The 12924-nt window shown below is 40.6% G+C and overlaps 1 protein-coding gene across 3 annotated transcripts in view; it reads right to left on the reverse strand.

Annotated features, from left to right (window-relative positions):
• Positions 1–12924, reverse strand: part of Ikbip (IKBKB interacting protein) — a 25685-nt gene that overhangs the window by 10273 nt on the left and 2488 nt on the right. The window contains exons 2-3 of one of the 3 annotated variants that reach the window (XM_013020934.1): positions 10321–10438; positions 4880–5702 (exon numbers count right to left, since the gene is read on the reverse strand). In XM_013020934.1, the coding sequence (XP_012876388.1) occupies positions 4880–5702; positions 10321–10438 (941 nt within the window). Of the gene's footprint in view, positions 1–4372; positions 5703–10320; positions 10439–12924 lie in introns of those variants that run through there. The other 2 variants (XM_013020925.1, XM_013020942.1) reach the window with 2 other exon arrangements.

Here is a 12924-nt window from a genome sequence, read left to right on the forward strand (position 1 = left end):
CGGTCTTTCCTGCCCGGGCTGGCTTTGAACCGCGATCCTCAGATCTCAGCCTCCTGAGTAGCTAGGATTACAGGCGTGAGCCACCAGCGCCCGGCTATAATGGATTTTTATTCAGCCATAGAGAACAACAAAATTGAGCTGGATGTCAGCTCATAACTATAATCCTACTCAGGAGGCTAAGATCTGAGGATTCGTGGCTAGCCAGGCCAGGAAAGTGCATGAAACTATGATCGTCAAATAACCAGCAAAAGGTCAGAAGTGGAGCTATGACTCAAGGAGCAAGATGACAGCCTTGAGGAAAAAAGCTCAGGGACAGCGCTCAGGCCTTGAGTTCCAGCCCTATGACCAGCACTAAAACACACCAACCAAACCCCCCCCCCAAAAAAAAGTACCCAAACAAAACCCAAACAAACAAGAACAAAAATTATGTCATTTTCAGGAAAATGGATAGAACTAGTGAACCTCATGTTAAGTGAAATAAGCCAGACTTAGACAAATACTACATTTTTTCCCTCATATATGGAATTTAGATTAAAAAAAAGACACATGATAGTAGACAGGTTAATTTGGGATAAGAAAGGAGGCCAGCTGGAGGTAGGGAGGGAGGATAAGGAAAGGTAATGGATATTGCTTAATATTTAATTTCCATCCACAGATTTTATCTTGTGGAAGACCCTCCATTTTCTATTCATTTCTACAACAGCTTTACTCATTGTTATGATTTGGACCTGAAATGTGACACCAAAGGTTCATGTGTAAACATCTTGATTGCTAGCTTAAGGGCATTTGGGAAGTGATTGAATATTGAGATCTCTGACATAATCAATGGGTTAATTCTTTGATAAATTCATAATATTATGGTATTGGAAAATGGGCTAATTGGAGGAAGTTTCTTTTCATTTTTTCTTTTCTTTTCTTTTGCCAATCCTGAGGCTTGAAATCCGGGCCTGGGCACTGCATCTGAGCTCCTTTTATTCAAGATTAGCTCTCTAGCACAGAACCACTTCCAGCTTTTTCTTGTGATTTAGTTGGAGATAAGAGTCTCACAGACTTTCCTTCCCTAGCTGGCTTCAAACCTAGATTCTCAGATCTCAGCATTCTGAGTAGCTAGGATTACAGGTGTGAGCCACCCAAGCCCAGCTGGGAGGAAGTTTGTCTTTCTCTTTCTTTCTTTCTTTTTCTTTTCTTTTTGTCAGTCATGGGGCCTGAACTCTGGGCCTGGATGCTGTCCCTTAGTTCTTCAGCTCAAGGCTAGCGCTCTACCACTTGACCTACAGTGCCATGTCTGGCTTATGTGGCACTGAAGAATTGAACCCAGGGCCTCATTGCATGCATGGCAAGTACTCTTCACTCTTCCACTGAGCCACCTACCCAGCTCCCCTGGAGGAAGTTTCTTTACAGGATACTCAAAAGATATGTCCTATAATTAGAGAAGTCCTGTAAAGATAAACCTGTCTTTAGTTCCTTCCTCTCCTTCTGCTTTCTGGCCACCAAGAGGTAAGCAGCCTTTGTGACAAGCTCACACTGCCAAGATATTCTGTTTTGCCTCAGGCCCAAAGCAATGATCCAGTACATCTTGGAATAAAAACCTCTGAAATTGTCAGTCAAAATAAATACTTTGTCCTTTTAAATTGTTTCTCTCAGGTATTAGTCACAATGATGAAAAACTATCACATCCAATGGGTGCCAACCACAAGTCCTTATTTTATTACATGAATAAAGGATTAATGACGAATAATGAACAAAAAGGGCATGTTTCCCAATAATCACTTGGTCCCTGGTAGTCAGACCAATGCCCATAAGAAGTTCTGAGTAGGAAAAGAGTTAGATAAGTATTAAAATGAGAAAATCTCCCCAAATAGACTAAGCAACAAATTACCTTTTCTGAAATTGAACTGATTTTACTTTGAAGTCCTTGGAACTCATTGCTTTCTATTTTCAGTAACTGGTATTGGTTTTCCACCTTTGCAAACTTTTCTGACTGTTGAAATACAAACCTGGAAAAGAAAAGAAAAGAAGATTACAGCTCAATTTATATCCATTTAAAATTTACGTATATATGCATGTATGTATTTATTGTTTTGTGTGTGTGTGCCAGTACTGGGGCTTAAACTCAGGGCCTGGGTGCTGTCCTGAGCTTTTTTGCTTAAGCTAGATCTCTACCACCACTTGAGCCACAGCTCTACTTCTGGCTTTCCAGTGATTAATTAGAAGATGAAGAGTCTCATGGACTATCCCGACCAGACTAGCGGCTAGCTTTGAACCGCGATCCTCAGATCTCAGCCTCCTGAGTAGCTAGGATTACAGGCGTGAGCCACCAGCGCCCGGCTTGTTTCATTTTTTTAAACAATTGATGGCTTCTACCAAGGCTACTTCCTAAATCTAATCCAGAACCCTAAGAATTTGTACAGTAAAACTACTAGAGGGACTGGGGAATGTGGCTTAGTGATAAGAGTGCTTGCCTTCCATGCACTAGCTCGGGGTTCAATTCCTCAGTACCACATAAATAGAGAAAGACAGAAGTGCTGCTGTGGCTTAAGTGGTAGAATGCTAGCCTTGGGCAAAAAGAAGCTCAGGGACAGAGCCAGGGTCCCTGAGTCAAGCTCCAAGATTGGCAAAACAAAAAAACATGGCTGGGAATGTGGCTTAGTGGTACAGTGTTTCCCTAGCATGCATGAAGTCCTGGGTTCGATTCCTCAGTAATACATAAACAGAAAAAGCCAGAGGTAGTGCTATGGCTCAAGTGGTAGAGTGCTAGTCTTGAGCAAAAGAAGCTCAGGGACAGTGCTCTGGCCCTGAGTACAAGCCCCAAGACTGGCAAAACAAAAACAAAAACAAGACAAACCACCAAAAATCAACAACAAACTACTTGACCATAACTATCTTTTGTAACTTATTGCTTTCAAGTACTTTGTGTTTAATTCCTCCGAAATTACATTATAAAACTAGGATGGTTACTGTCAAAAAGAATCAAGTAAAAATAACTTGGAGGGGGAGCAGTAGTACTGGGGATTAAACCCAAGGCATCATGCTTGCTAGACAAGTACTCTATTCCTTATTACCCAGAATGACACTTTTTTTTTCTTTTGGTGGTGCCATTACCAGAGCTTGACTCCACACACTGCACTCTTCCTCAGCTTTTTTGGTCACTGCTGGTGCACTACTACCATGGCCTCCTAGGATTTTTTTTGGCTGTTTAGCTGGAGATAGACTCTTGAGGACTTTTCTGACTGGGCTAGTTTCCAACTTTGATCTTCAAAGTTTCAGCCTCCTGATTAACTAGGATTACAGGTTATCTGGCTATGACATACTGTTAATCATAATCATCAATGTCAAAAAATCAATCACTGATTATGCCAGAAGTACACACTTCAAAGCATGTATAATTCACAGACAAGACCATGTTTAATGAAGTATGTTTTTACTCATATTTAAAATTCTCACAACTAGCTGTAACACAGAACCTTAACCATAAGTAAAATGTATCCCAGAATTCAGTTTTCAGAAACTGCAAATATTAATTCACAGAAAGCCCTCAGTCTCTTTGGGCACTTGATTTTTTTTTAATTGTTGGTCATGGGCCTTCAACTCTGGGGCTGAGCACTGTCCCTGAGCTCTTCAGCTAGGCTAATGCTCTACTACTTGAGCCACAGCACCACTTCTGATATTCTGGTGGTTAACTGGAGATAAGAGTCTCATGAACTTCCCTGCCAGGGCTGGCTTTGAACTGTGCTCCTCAGATCTCAGCCTCCTGCCTGAGTAGCTAGGATTACAGGTGTGAGCCACCGGCACCTGGCTTAGAACAAATTTCTATGAATTGGATTGCTTGAGTTAACACAGGAAAGTGAAGAATGAGCTGAGGCGGGAATGTTATTGACCATCCTGACAGCAAGATCAAATGACAGACAGACAAGTATAAGAAACATACACAGGAGCTGGGTGCTGGTGGCTCAAGTCTGTAATCTTAGCAACTTAGAGGCTGAGATCTGAGGGTCATGGTCCCAAGCCAGCCAGCCAGAAAAGCCCCCAAGAGACACTTATCTCCAATTAACCACTCAAAAACTGCAAGTAGAGCTGTGGCTCTAAGTGGCAGAGTGCTAACCTTGGGCAAAAGAACTAAGGGACGTTACTAGGTCCTGAGTTTAAGCTCCATGACTGATTAAAAAAATAAAGAGGGGCTGGGAAGGTGGCTCAGTGGTAGAGTCCGCTTGCCTCACATGCATGAGGGCCTAGGTTCGATTCCTCAGGACCACATAAGCAGAAAAGGATGGAAGTGGCACTGTGGCTCAAACAGTAGAGCGATTGCCTTGAGCTGAAGAGCTGAGGGACAGTGCCCAGGCCCAGAGTTCAGGCCCCCTGACTGACCAAAAAGAAAAAAAGGAAGAAACAGATAGGCCTGAAAAAGAGCAAACTAGTGTGATTTAGCAAAAAGGTAGACATTCTTCACTAGTACCTAGAGATAATATATTTAGGTCCAATATAATAGTGACATTTACATTTAAAAATATTCAGCATATTGCCGTAAAAGTAGAGATATGTACATTTTAGAATTATTTCTATTCAAAATAGTTAAAGTAAGTTTTAGACATTAAAAGCTAAGTTCAAAAACTTTTTATTATGGTGCCACAGTACTGGGGATTGAACTCAGGGCCTCAAGTTTTCCCCTGGCATTTTTCACTTAAGCCTGGCACTTGAGCCACACCTCCACTTCTAAAAAGAAGTTAAGTTTTGATTATGTGGCTAATCCATTTGTATGGACATCTCACTTATCTTTCAACAATGTGAGGCACATCAAAATAAGTAAAAAATTAAGAAGTAATTGGTTTACAAATAGTAATATGGTTCATCAGAAGATGGAGTGAAATTTAAAAATCATCACCTATTCCTTCATTTTCTATGTTATGTTCTTTTAAAGTTCCCTTGTCTCCTGTGCTTGAATATGTTATAAAATCATGAACTTTTCCTTTTAGAACAGCTAGTTCATTTTGCATCTTTAATAGGCTATTATCATACTGAATTCCTTCAAGAATTTTCTGCATCTCCATTATCTCAGAAACTGCTTTTAGCATATCATCTTCCATATTAAACATCTGCAGAGTCAGGTCTTCCATCTTCTTTTCTGTTCCTATCAGATCCTGAGAGACTCGGAGAACAGAGCGAATAGCATTTTCAATTGTTGGCAAATGTGTCTTGCATTCTTCTACTTTGGGTTTGTAACTGGAGAGTTTATTCGACAGATCTTCCTGTCCAGCCAGGAGGGAAAACTGTTCCCCTTGTAACTTCTCAACTGCTTTTCTGTCAGAGCTGAGCTGCTCTTCAACTCGCATAAGATCTTCTTCTTCTTGCCTTTTCACTGTTCTAATATTTCGTAGTGTGCTATCTTCCAAATCTTTTAGCCGTTCAGTGAGCAATTTTATTTCTTGCTCAGCTGAGTTAATTTGGACAGTAACTTGAGAATGTACATGTTTTGCTTCTGATTTGAAATTGTCTGTATTGTCACTCATTTCTGCTAAGCTTCTCTTACAGAAATCTGTAATACTGTAGAATTCCTCATTAAGATTTTGTATCTTTGGAGTGAGCATCTCTTCATTATTTCGAATGTCATGCATGACTCTTTGGAGGCCAGATACATCTTGTTTGAACTGGGTCATCAAAGACATGGATGATGTAGCTTCCTGCAGGGTTTTTTCAGTAGACTCAAGCTGCATTTACAACACAAAACAATTTCCAACTCTACTTAATAACTTTTCTATTAAATAAGCAGGACTATCACACATGCCAACTTCAAATTCTGAAGACATCTAAAATATCCAAGCGTATCAGACAGAATTACACTGATAACATAATTTCTTACTTTTAAGAGTCATTTTAACAAATTTAAAGATTATCCTTATGTTAGAAATTACTTGATACATGTATGCTTTTTCAAGAAAAATAATGTTAAGTAAGTTGTAAGTATATCACATTTTCCTTCTTTTACTCCAGTGGAAAGTAACTTAGATGTCATTTTTATTGCTACCTGGCTTTTTAGAAGGTGAAAATCTGTTGCCCACCCTGAGTAATATCTGTTGTTATTAGTATTCTCTCTCCCTCCACCTCCTCCCACTCTTTTTCTGTGTCAGTTGTGGAGCTTGAACTCTGGGCCTGGGCACTGTCCCTGAGTTCTTCAGCTCAAGGCGAGTACTCTATCACTTGAGCCACAGTACCACTTCTGGTTTTCTCATGGTTAATTGGAGATAAGAGTTTCACAAACTTTCCTGCCTAGGCTGGCTTTGAACCAAGATCCTCAGATCTCAGCCTCCTGACTAGCTAGGATTACAGGCTAGTCATGGGGCTTGAACTCAGGGCCTGAGTATTGTCCCTGAACATATTTTGCTCAAGGCTAGCACTCTACCATTTAAGCCACAGGTCCACTTCTGGCTTTTTGGTGGTTAACTACAGATAAGGTCTCACAGACTTTCTTGCCTGGTCTGGCTTTGAACTAAGATCCTCAGATCTCAGTGTTCCGAGTAGTGTGATTACAGGCATAAGCCACCAGTGCCTAGCTTTTAAAAGGCATTTTTTAATTTCAAACATGAATTACAAGAAAACAGTTGAGACAAGTCATAAATAATAAAGTGTTCTAAGTTTCTGAAAATTTATGATAAGCCTCCAGTATCTCTTAGTGTGCATGTAGAATATGGAAGGACAGGCCATAGTCTATATTCAAGCATACACAATATTTTTAGAGACTATGAAAGGGCCTACCAATGACAATTTGTCAAATATTTGTAACATTTGTATTGAAGACATTAGCACTGAACAAGATATACTTCGTCCTTAAGCTGCTTACTTAGAAAGGGAAATCTATCTGCCCTATAACAAGAGAACTATGAAAGCACTCAGATAAAATACCAACCCAGACTTCAATCAAGGTAATAATACTTCTGTATTATTACCATCCATCTACTTTCAGTCACTGTCTCTCTAAACCATCCTACACTACTATTCGTAACATTATTTTGGGTGGTGGGAGCTTGAACTAAGGCCTGTGTGCTTGCTAGGCAGGCACTCTATCATTTAGCCTATACTACCACCTCTTACTTTTTTGAGGTGGGTTTTGCTTTCTGCTCTGGTCTGCCTGGACTACCAATTTCCTATTTATACTTCTAGCACAGCTGGGATATCAGTAGCACACATCTATCTTTTTTTTGGCTGGTCATGAGACTTGAACTCCGTGTCTGGATGCTGTCCCTGAGCTCTTTTTGCACCAGGCTAGAGCTCTGCCACTTTGTGCCACAGCTCTACTACCAGTTTTTGAGTGGTTAATTGGAGATAAAAGTCCAGGCTGGCTTGGAACTGTGATCCTAAGATATCAGCCTCTTGAGTAGTTAGGATTACAGGTGTGAGCCACTGATGCCCAGCTACATCTAACTTTTATTGGTTGAGATGGTGATTCAAGAACCTTTTTTGTCTGGGTTGTCATCAGATCGTAATCCTCCCCAGCTCAACTTCCCAAGTACCTTGATTATAGTAAAAAAAAAACATAGTTCTTGGCTCCAAATTAGTGAAGATATATAGATGTTCCAGGTAATAGGGGGAACAATGTGCAACAGCAGTGTCTCATAAAGTAAGACCACTCTGAAGTGCTTAAGACAATTTTATAAGTCCCATATGATCCTGGCATGTCTAGCATATACCAGGTATATAATATACCTGAGTAAATACCTGAAGGAATTGAAGTAAGCATACAATATAGAAATAATTGCACACCTACATTTACACAGTGGCCTAAGTGCCTATCAACAGATACAGTCTATATACACAATGGAGGTTTGTTTGCTTTTGTTGGGTGTGGGGCTTGAATTCTGGTCCCGGGCACTGTCCTTGAGCTCATGGCTAGCACTCTATCACTTTGAGCTACAGGTTTTCTGGTGATTAATTGGAGATAAGAATCTTACAAGCTGAGCACTGGTGGCTCATACCTGTGATACTAGCTACTCAGGAGGCTGAGATCAGAGGATCGAGGTTCAAAGCCAGTCAGGACAGGAAAGTCCATGAGACTCTTATCTCCAATTATCCACCACAAAAACTGAAGTGGTGCTGTGGCTCAAGTGGTAGAGCATTAGCCTTGAGCTGAAGAGCTCAGGGACACTGCCAAGGCCTAGAGTTCAAGCCCCATGACCAAAAAAAAAAAAAAGAATCTTACAGACTTTCCTGCCCTGGCTAGTTTTGAACTGTGAGCTTCAGATCTCAGCCTTCTGAGTAGTGGGATTACAGGTGTGCTCCACCAGCATCTGTCTTTATAATGGACTTTTTTTTTTTTTTTGGTCGGTCGTGGGGCTTGAACTCTGGGCCTGGGCGCTGTCCCTCAGCTCTTCAGCTCAAGGCCAGCGCTCAACCACTTGAGCTACAGCGCCACTTCCAGTTTTCTGGTGGTTTATTGGAGATAGGAGTCTCACGGTCTTTCCTGCCCGGGCTGGCTTTGAACCGCGATCCTCAGATCTCAGCCTCCTGAGTAGCTAGGATTACAGGCGTGAGCCACCAGCGCCCGGCTATAATGGATTTTTATTCAGCCATAGAGAACAACAAAATTGAGCTGGATGTCAGCTCATAACTATAATCCTACTCAGGAGGCTAAGATCTGAGGATTCGTGGCTAGCCAGGCCAGGAAAGTGCATGAAACTATGATCGTCAAATAACCAGGAAAAGGTCAGAAGTGGAGCTATGACTCAAGGAGCAAGATGACAGCCTTGAGGAAAAAAGCTCAGGGACAGCGCTCAGGCCTTGAGTTCCAGCCCTATGACCAGCACTAAAACACACCAACCAAACCCCCCCCCCCAAAAAAAAGTACCCAAACAAAACCCAAACAAACAAGAACAAAAATTATGTCATTTTCAGGAAAATGGATAGAACTAGTGAACCTCATGTTAAGTGAAATAAGCCAGACTTAGACAAATACTACATTTTTTCCCTCATATATGGAATTTAGATTAAAAAAAAGACACATGATAGTAGACAGGTTAATTTGGGATAAGAAAGGAGGCCAGCTGGAGGTAGGGAGGGAGGATAAGGAAAGGTAATGGATATTGCTTAATATTTAATTTCCATCCACAGATTTTATCTTGTGGAAGACCCTCCATTTTCTATTCATTTCTACAACAGCTTTACTCATTGTTATGATTTGGACCTGAAATGTGACACCAAAGGTTCATGTGTAAACATCTTGATTGCTAGCTTAAGGGCATTTGGGAAGTGATTGAATATTGAGATCTCTGACATAATCAATGGGTTAATTCTTTGATAAATTCATAATATTATGGTATTGGAAAATGGGCTAATTGGAGGAAGTTTCTTTTCATTTTTTCTTTTCTTTTCTTTTGCCAATCCTGAGGCTTGAAATCCGGGCCTGGGCACTGCATCTGAGCTCCTTTTATTCAAGATTAGCTCTCTAGCACAGAACCACTTCCAGCTTTTTCTTGTGATTTAGTTGGAGATAAGAGTCTCACAGACTTTCCTTCCCTAGCTGGCTTCAAACCTAGATTCTCAGATCTCAGCATTCTGAGTAGCTAGGATTACAGGTGTGAGCCACCCAAGCCCAGCTGGGAGGAAGTTTGTCTTTCTCTTTCTTTCTTTCTTTTTCTTTTCTTTTTGTCAGTCATGGGGCCTGAACTCTGGGCCTGGATGCTGTCCCTTAGTTCTTCAGCTCAAGGCTAGCGCTCTACCACTTGACCTACAGTGCCATGTCTGGCTTATGTGGCACTGAAGAATTGAACCCAGGGCCTCATTGCATGCATGGCAAGTACTCTTCACTCTTCCACTGAGCCACCTACCCAGCTCCCCTGGAGGAAGTTTCTTTACAGGATACTCAAAAGATATGTCCTATAATTAGAGAAGTCCTGTAAAGATAAACCTGTCTTTAGTTCCTTCCTCTCCTTCTGCTTTCTGGCCACCAAGAGGTAAGCAGCCTTTGTGACAAGCTCACACTGCCAAGATATTCTGTTTTGCCTCAGGCCCAAAGCAATGATCCAGTACATCTTGGAATAAAAACCTCTGAAATTGTCAGTCAAAATAAATACTTTGTCCTTTTAAATTGTTTCTCTCAGGTATTAGTCACAATGATGAAAAACTATCACATCCAATGGGTGCCAACCACAAGTCCTTATTTTATTACATGAATAAAGGATTAATGACGAATAATGAACAAAAAGGGCATGTTTCCCAATAATCACTTGGTCCCTGGTAGTCAGACCAATGCCCATAAGAAGTTCTGAGTAGGAAAAGAGTTAGATAAGTATTAAAATGAGAAAATCTCCCCAAATAGACTAAGCAACAAATTACCTTTTCTGAAATTGAACTGATTTTACTTTGAAGTCCTTGGAACTCATTGCTTTCTATTTTCAGTAACTGGTATTGGTTTTCCACCTTTGCAAACTTTTCTGACTGTTGAAATACAAACCTGGAAAAGAAAAGAAAAGAAGATTACAGCTCAATTTATATCCATTTAAAATTTACGTATATATGCATGTATGTATTTATTGTTTTGTGTGTGTGTGCCAGTACTGGGGCTTAAACTCAGGGCCTGGGTGCTGTCCTGAGCTTTTTTGCTTAAGCTAGATCTCTACCACCACTTGAGCCACAGCTCTACTTCTGGCTTTCCAGTGATTAATTAGAAGATGAAGAGTCTCATGGACTATCTGCCTAAGCTAGTTTTTTTTTTTTTTTTGCCAGTCGTGGGGCCTGAACTCTGGGCCTTTGCACTGTCCCTCAGCTCTTCAGCTCAAGGCTAGCACTGTACCACTTGAGCTACAGCGCCACTTCCGGCTTTTTCTGCTTATGTGGTGCTGAGGAATGGAACCCAGGGTCTTATACATACAAGGCAAGCACTCTACCACTGAGCCACCTTCCCAGCCCCCTAAGCTAGCTTTTAATGGTGATTATTAAATCTCAGCCTTGGGAGTGATTACGATCACAAAAACTGCCACCCATGCTGGTTTTGGTTTTTTTTTTAATTTTTATTATTCTATTTGCTTTTTTTAAATCTGGAAAATGTTTAACTAGGATAACTAATCCTTAAATTTACTGTGAATACTTGACACAAACAGCAACCAAAGTATATACACTTCAATTTTTTCATATATATTTTTATTGTAAAAATACTGTACAGAGGGCTGGGAAGGTGGCTCAGTGGTAGAGCGCTTGCCTTGCATGCCTGAGGCCCTGGGTTTGATTCCTCAGCACCACATAGGCAAAAAAGAAAAAAAGCCAGAAGTGGCGCTATGACTCAAGTGGTAGAGCGCTAGCCTTGAGCTGAAGAGCTGAGGGACAGTGCCCAGGCCGACTTCAGGCCCCACGACCGGACCCCCCCCCAAAAAAAAAAATACTGTGCAGAGTGGTTACAGTTACAGGAGTAGGGCAATGAGTAAATTTCCTATCGAGCATTGTTACCTCCTCCTTTGTTTTCCCCCATCCATCCCTTCCCTTCCCATATACTTCTACTTTTATGGTAAAAGATTTTGCAAGAATAGGGTCAGCTATTTTAGCATCAATTATAGGCAGTGCTGAATATCAAACCCATGGCCTAACACATACTAGGCAAATGGCTATACTTATAGCCTTAATCTTAATTCAATGTTAAAAAAAATAATTTCACATAGCTCAGATGAAATTTTTCTAGTGAATATAACATGTTTTTGTCTTTCTGTAATAAAGTAAAAGCCCAGAGTTCAAGCCCCACGACCAATTAAAAAAAAAAGAAAATAAATCCCTAATAGAAAATATATGAGATGATTCTTTTCTTTTTCCTTCCTTTCTACCTTCCTCCTTCCTTTTCTCTCCCTTCTAATACTTACCTCCCTCTCTTCTTTTCTCTCTTTGGAACTGGACCTTAAAAATCACAGCCTTTCATTTGCTAGGAAGGTGTTTACCCCTTGAGTTATGCCTCTAGCCCTTTTTTGCTTTAGTTATTTTTTAGTTAAGAGACCAGTTTTTGCCTGGGGTCAGGCTCACATAGCTATGATCACAAATGCATGCTTCCATGTCCAGCTTATTGAGATGGGATCTTCCTAGCTCTTTGCTAGGGCTGGTCTTGAACTGAGATCCTCCTGATATCCATTCCCTAAAAGCTGGGATTATAGGGATGAACTACCAAGTCTAGCAAGTTTTAGTCTCTCTTTTTTTTGGTCAGTCGTGGGGCTTGAACTCTGGGCTTGGACACTGTCCCTGTGCTCTTCAGTTCAAGGCAAGCCCTCTACCACTGAAGCCACAGAGTCAATTCCAGTTTTCTATTGGTTTATTGGAGATAAAGAGTCTTATGGACTTTCTTGCCTGGGCTGGCTTTGAACCTTGATCCTCAGATCTCAGCCTCCTGAGTAGTTAGAATTACAGGCATGAGCCACTGATGCCTGGCTAAGTTTTAGTCTCTTTAAAAGTCTTGTTCCTATTGAAGCTTTTTCATAGGACAGAAGCTAAATTACTGAACATCTTGTGATATAATTTATTTCAATGAATATAAATCCTTGGCTGTAATTAATAAACTTAGCAAATAAGGAAATGGAGGCAGTATAGATGAGACAATGAAAAAAACCTACTAGAAGGGCCGCACAAAGGAATTAAAACAGACCTGAGGGGCTGAGGAGGAACTGTGAAAAATCAGAGCATCATTTCTTCTTTCCTCACCCTCCCTTTCCTTTAAGGCTGTTACAAAAGTGTCCCAGAATAGGAAAAAAGTCTTTCAGATGTTGAATAGAGGCAGAAGATAAAAATGCAGCTTGCACAAATGATAGCTCTAGTTATATCTATAGTCCCAGTATTTGGGGAAAGTCAAAATTCCATGTTTTTGAATAATAGATCCATTTAGATATGTTTTGGGTAACATACCCATCCTAAACCTTTATGCTTAGAAACTCAGTAAGGTGATTAGGGATTTCTTTTTTTTTTTTTTTT

Source organism: Dipodomys ordii, unplaced genomic scaffold (assembly GCF_000151885.1).
Source record: "Dipodomys ordii isolate 6190 unplaced genomic scaffold, Dord_2.0 Scaffold3, whole genome shotgun sequence".
NCBI classification, from domain to species: Eukaryota; Metazoa; Chordata; class Mammalia; order Rodentia; family Heteromyidae; genus Dipodomys; species Dipodomys ordii.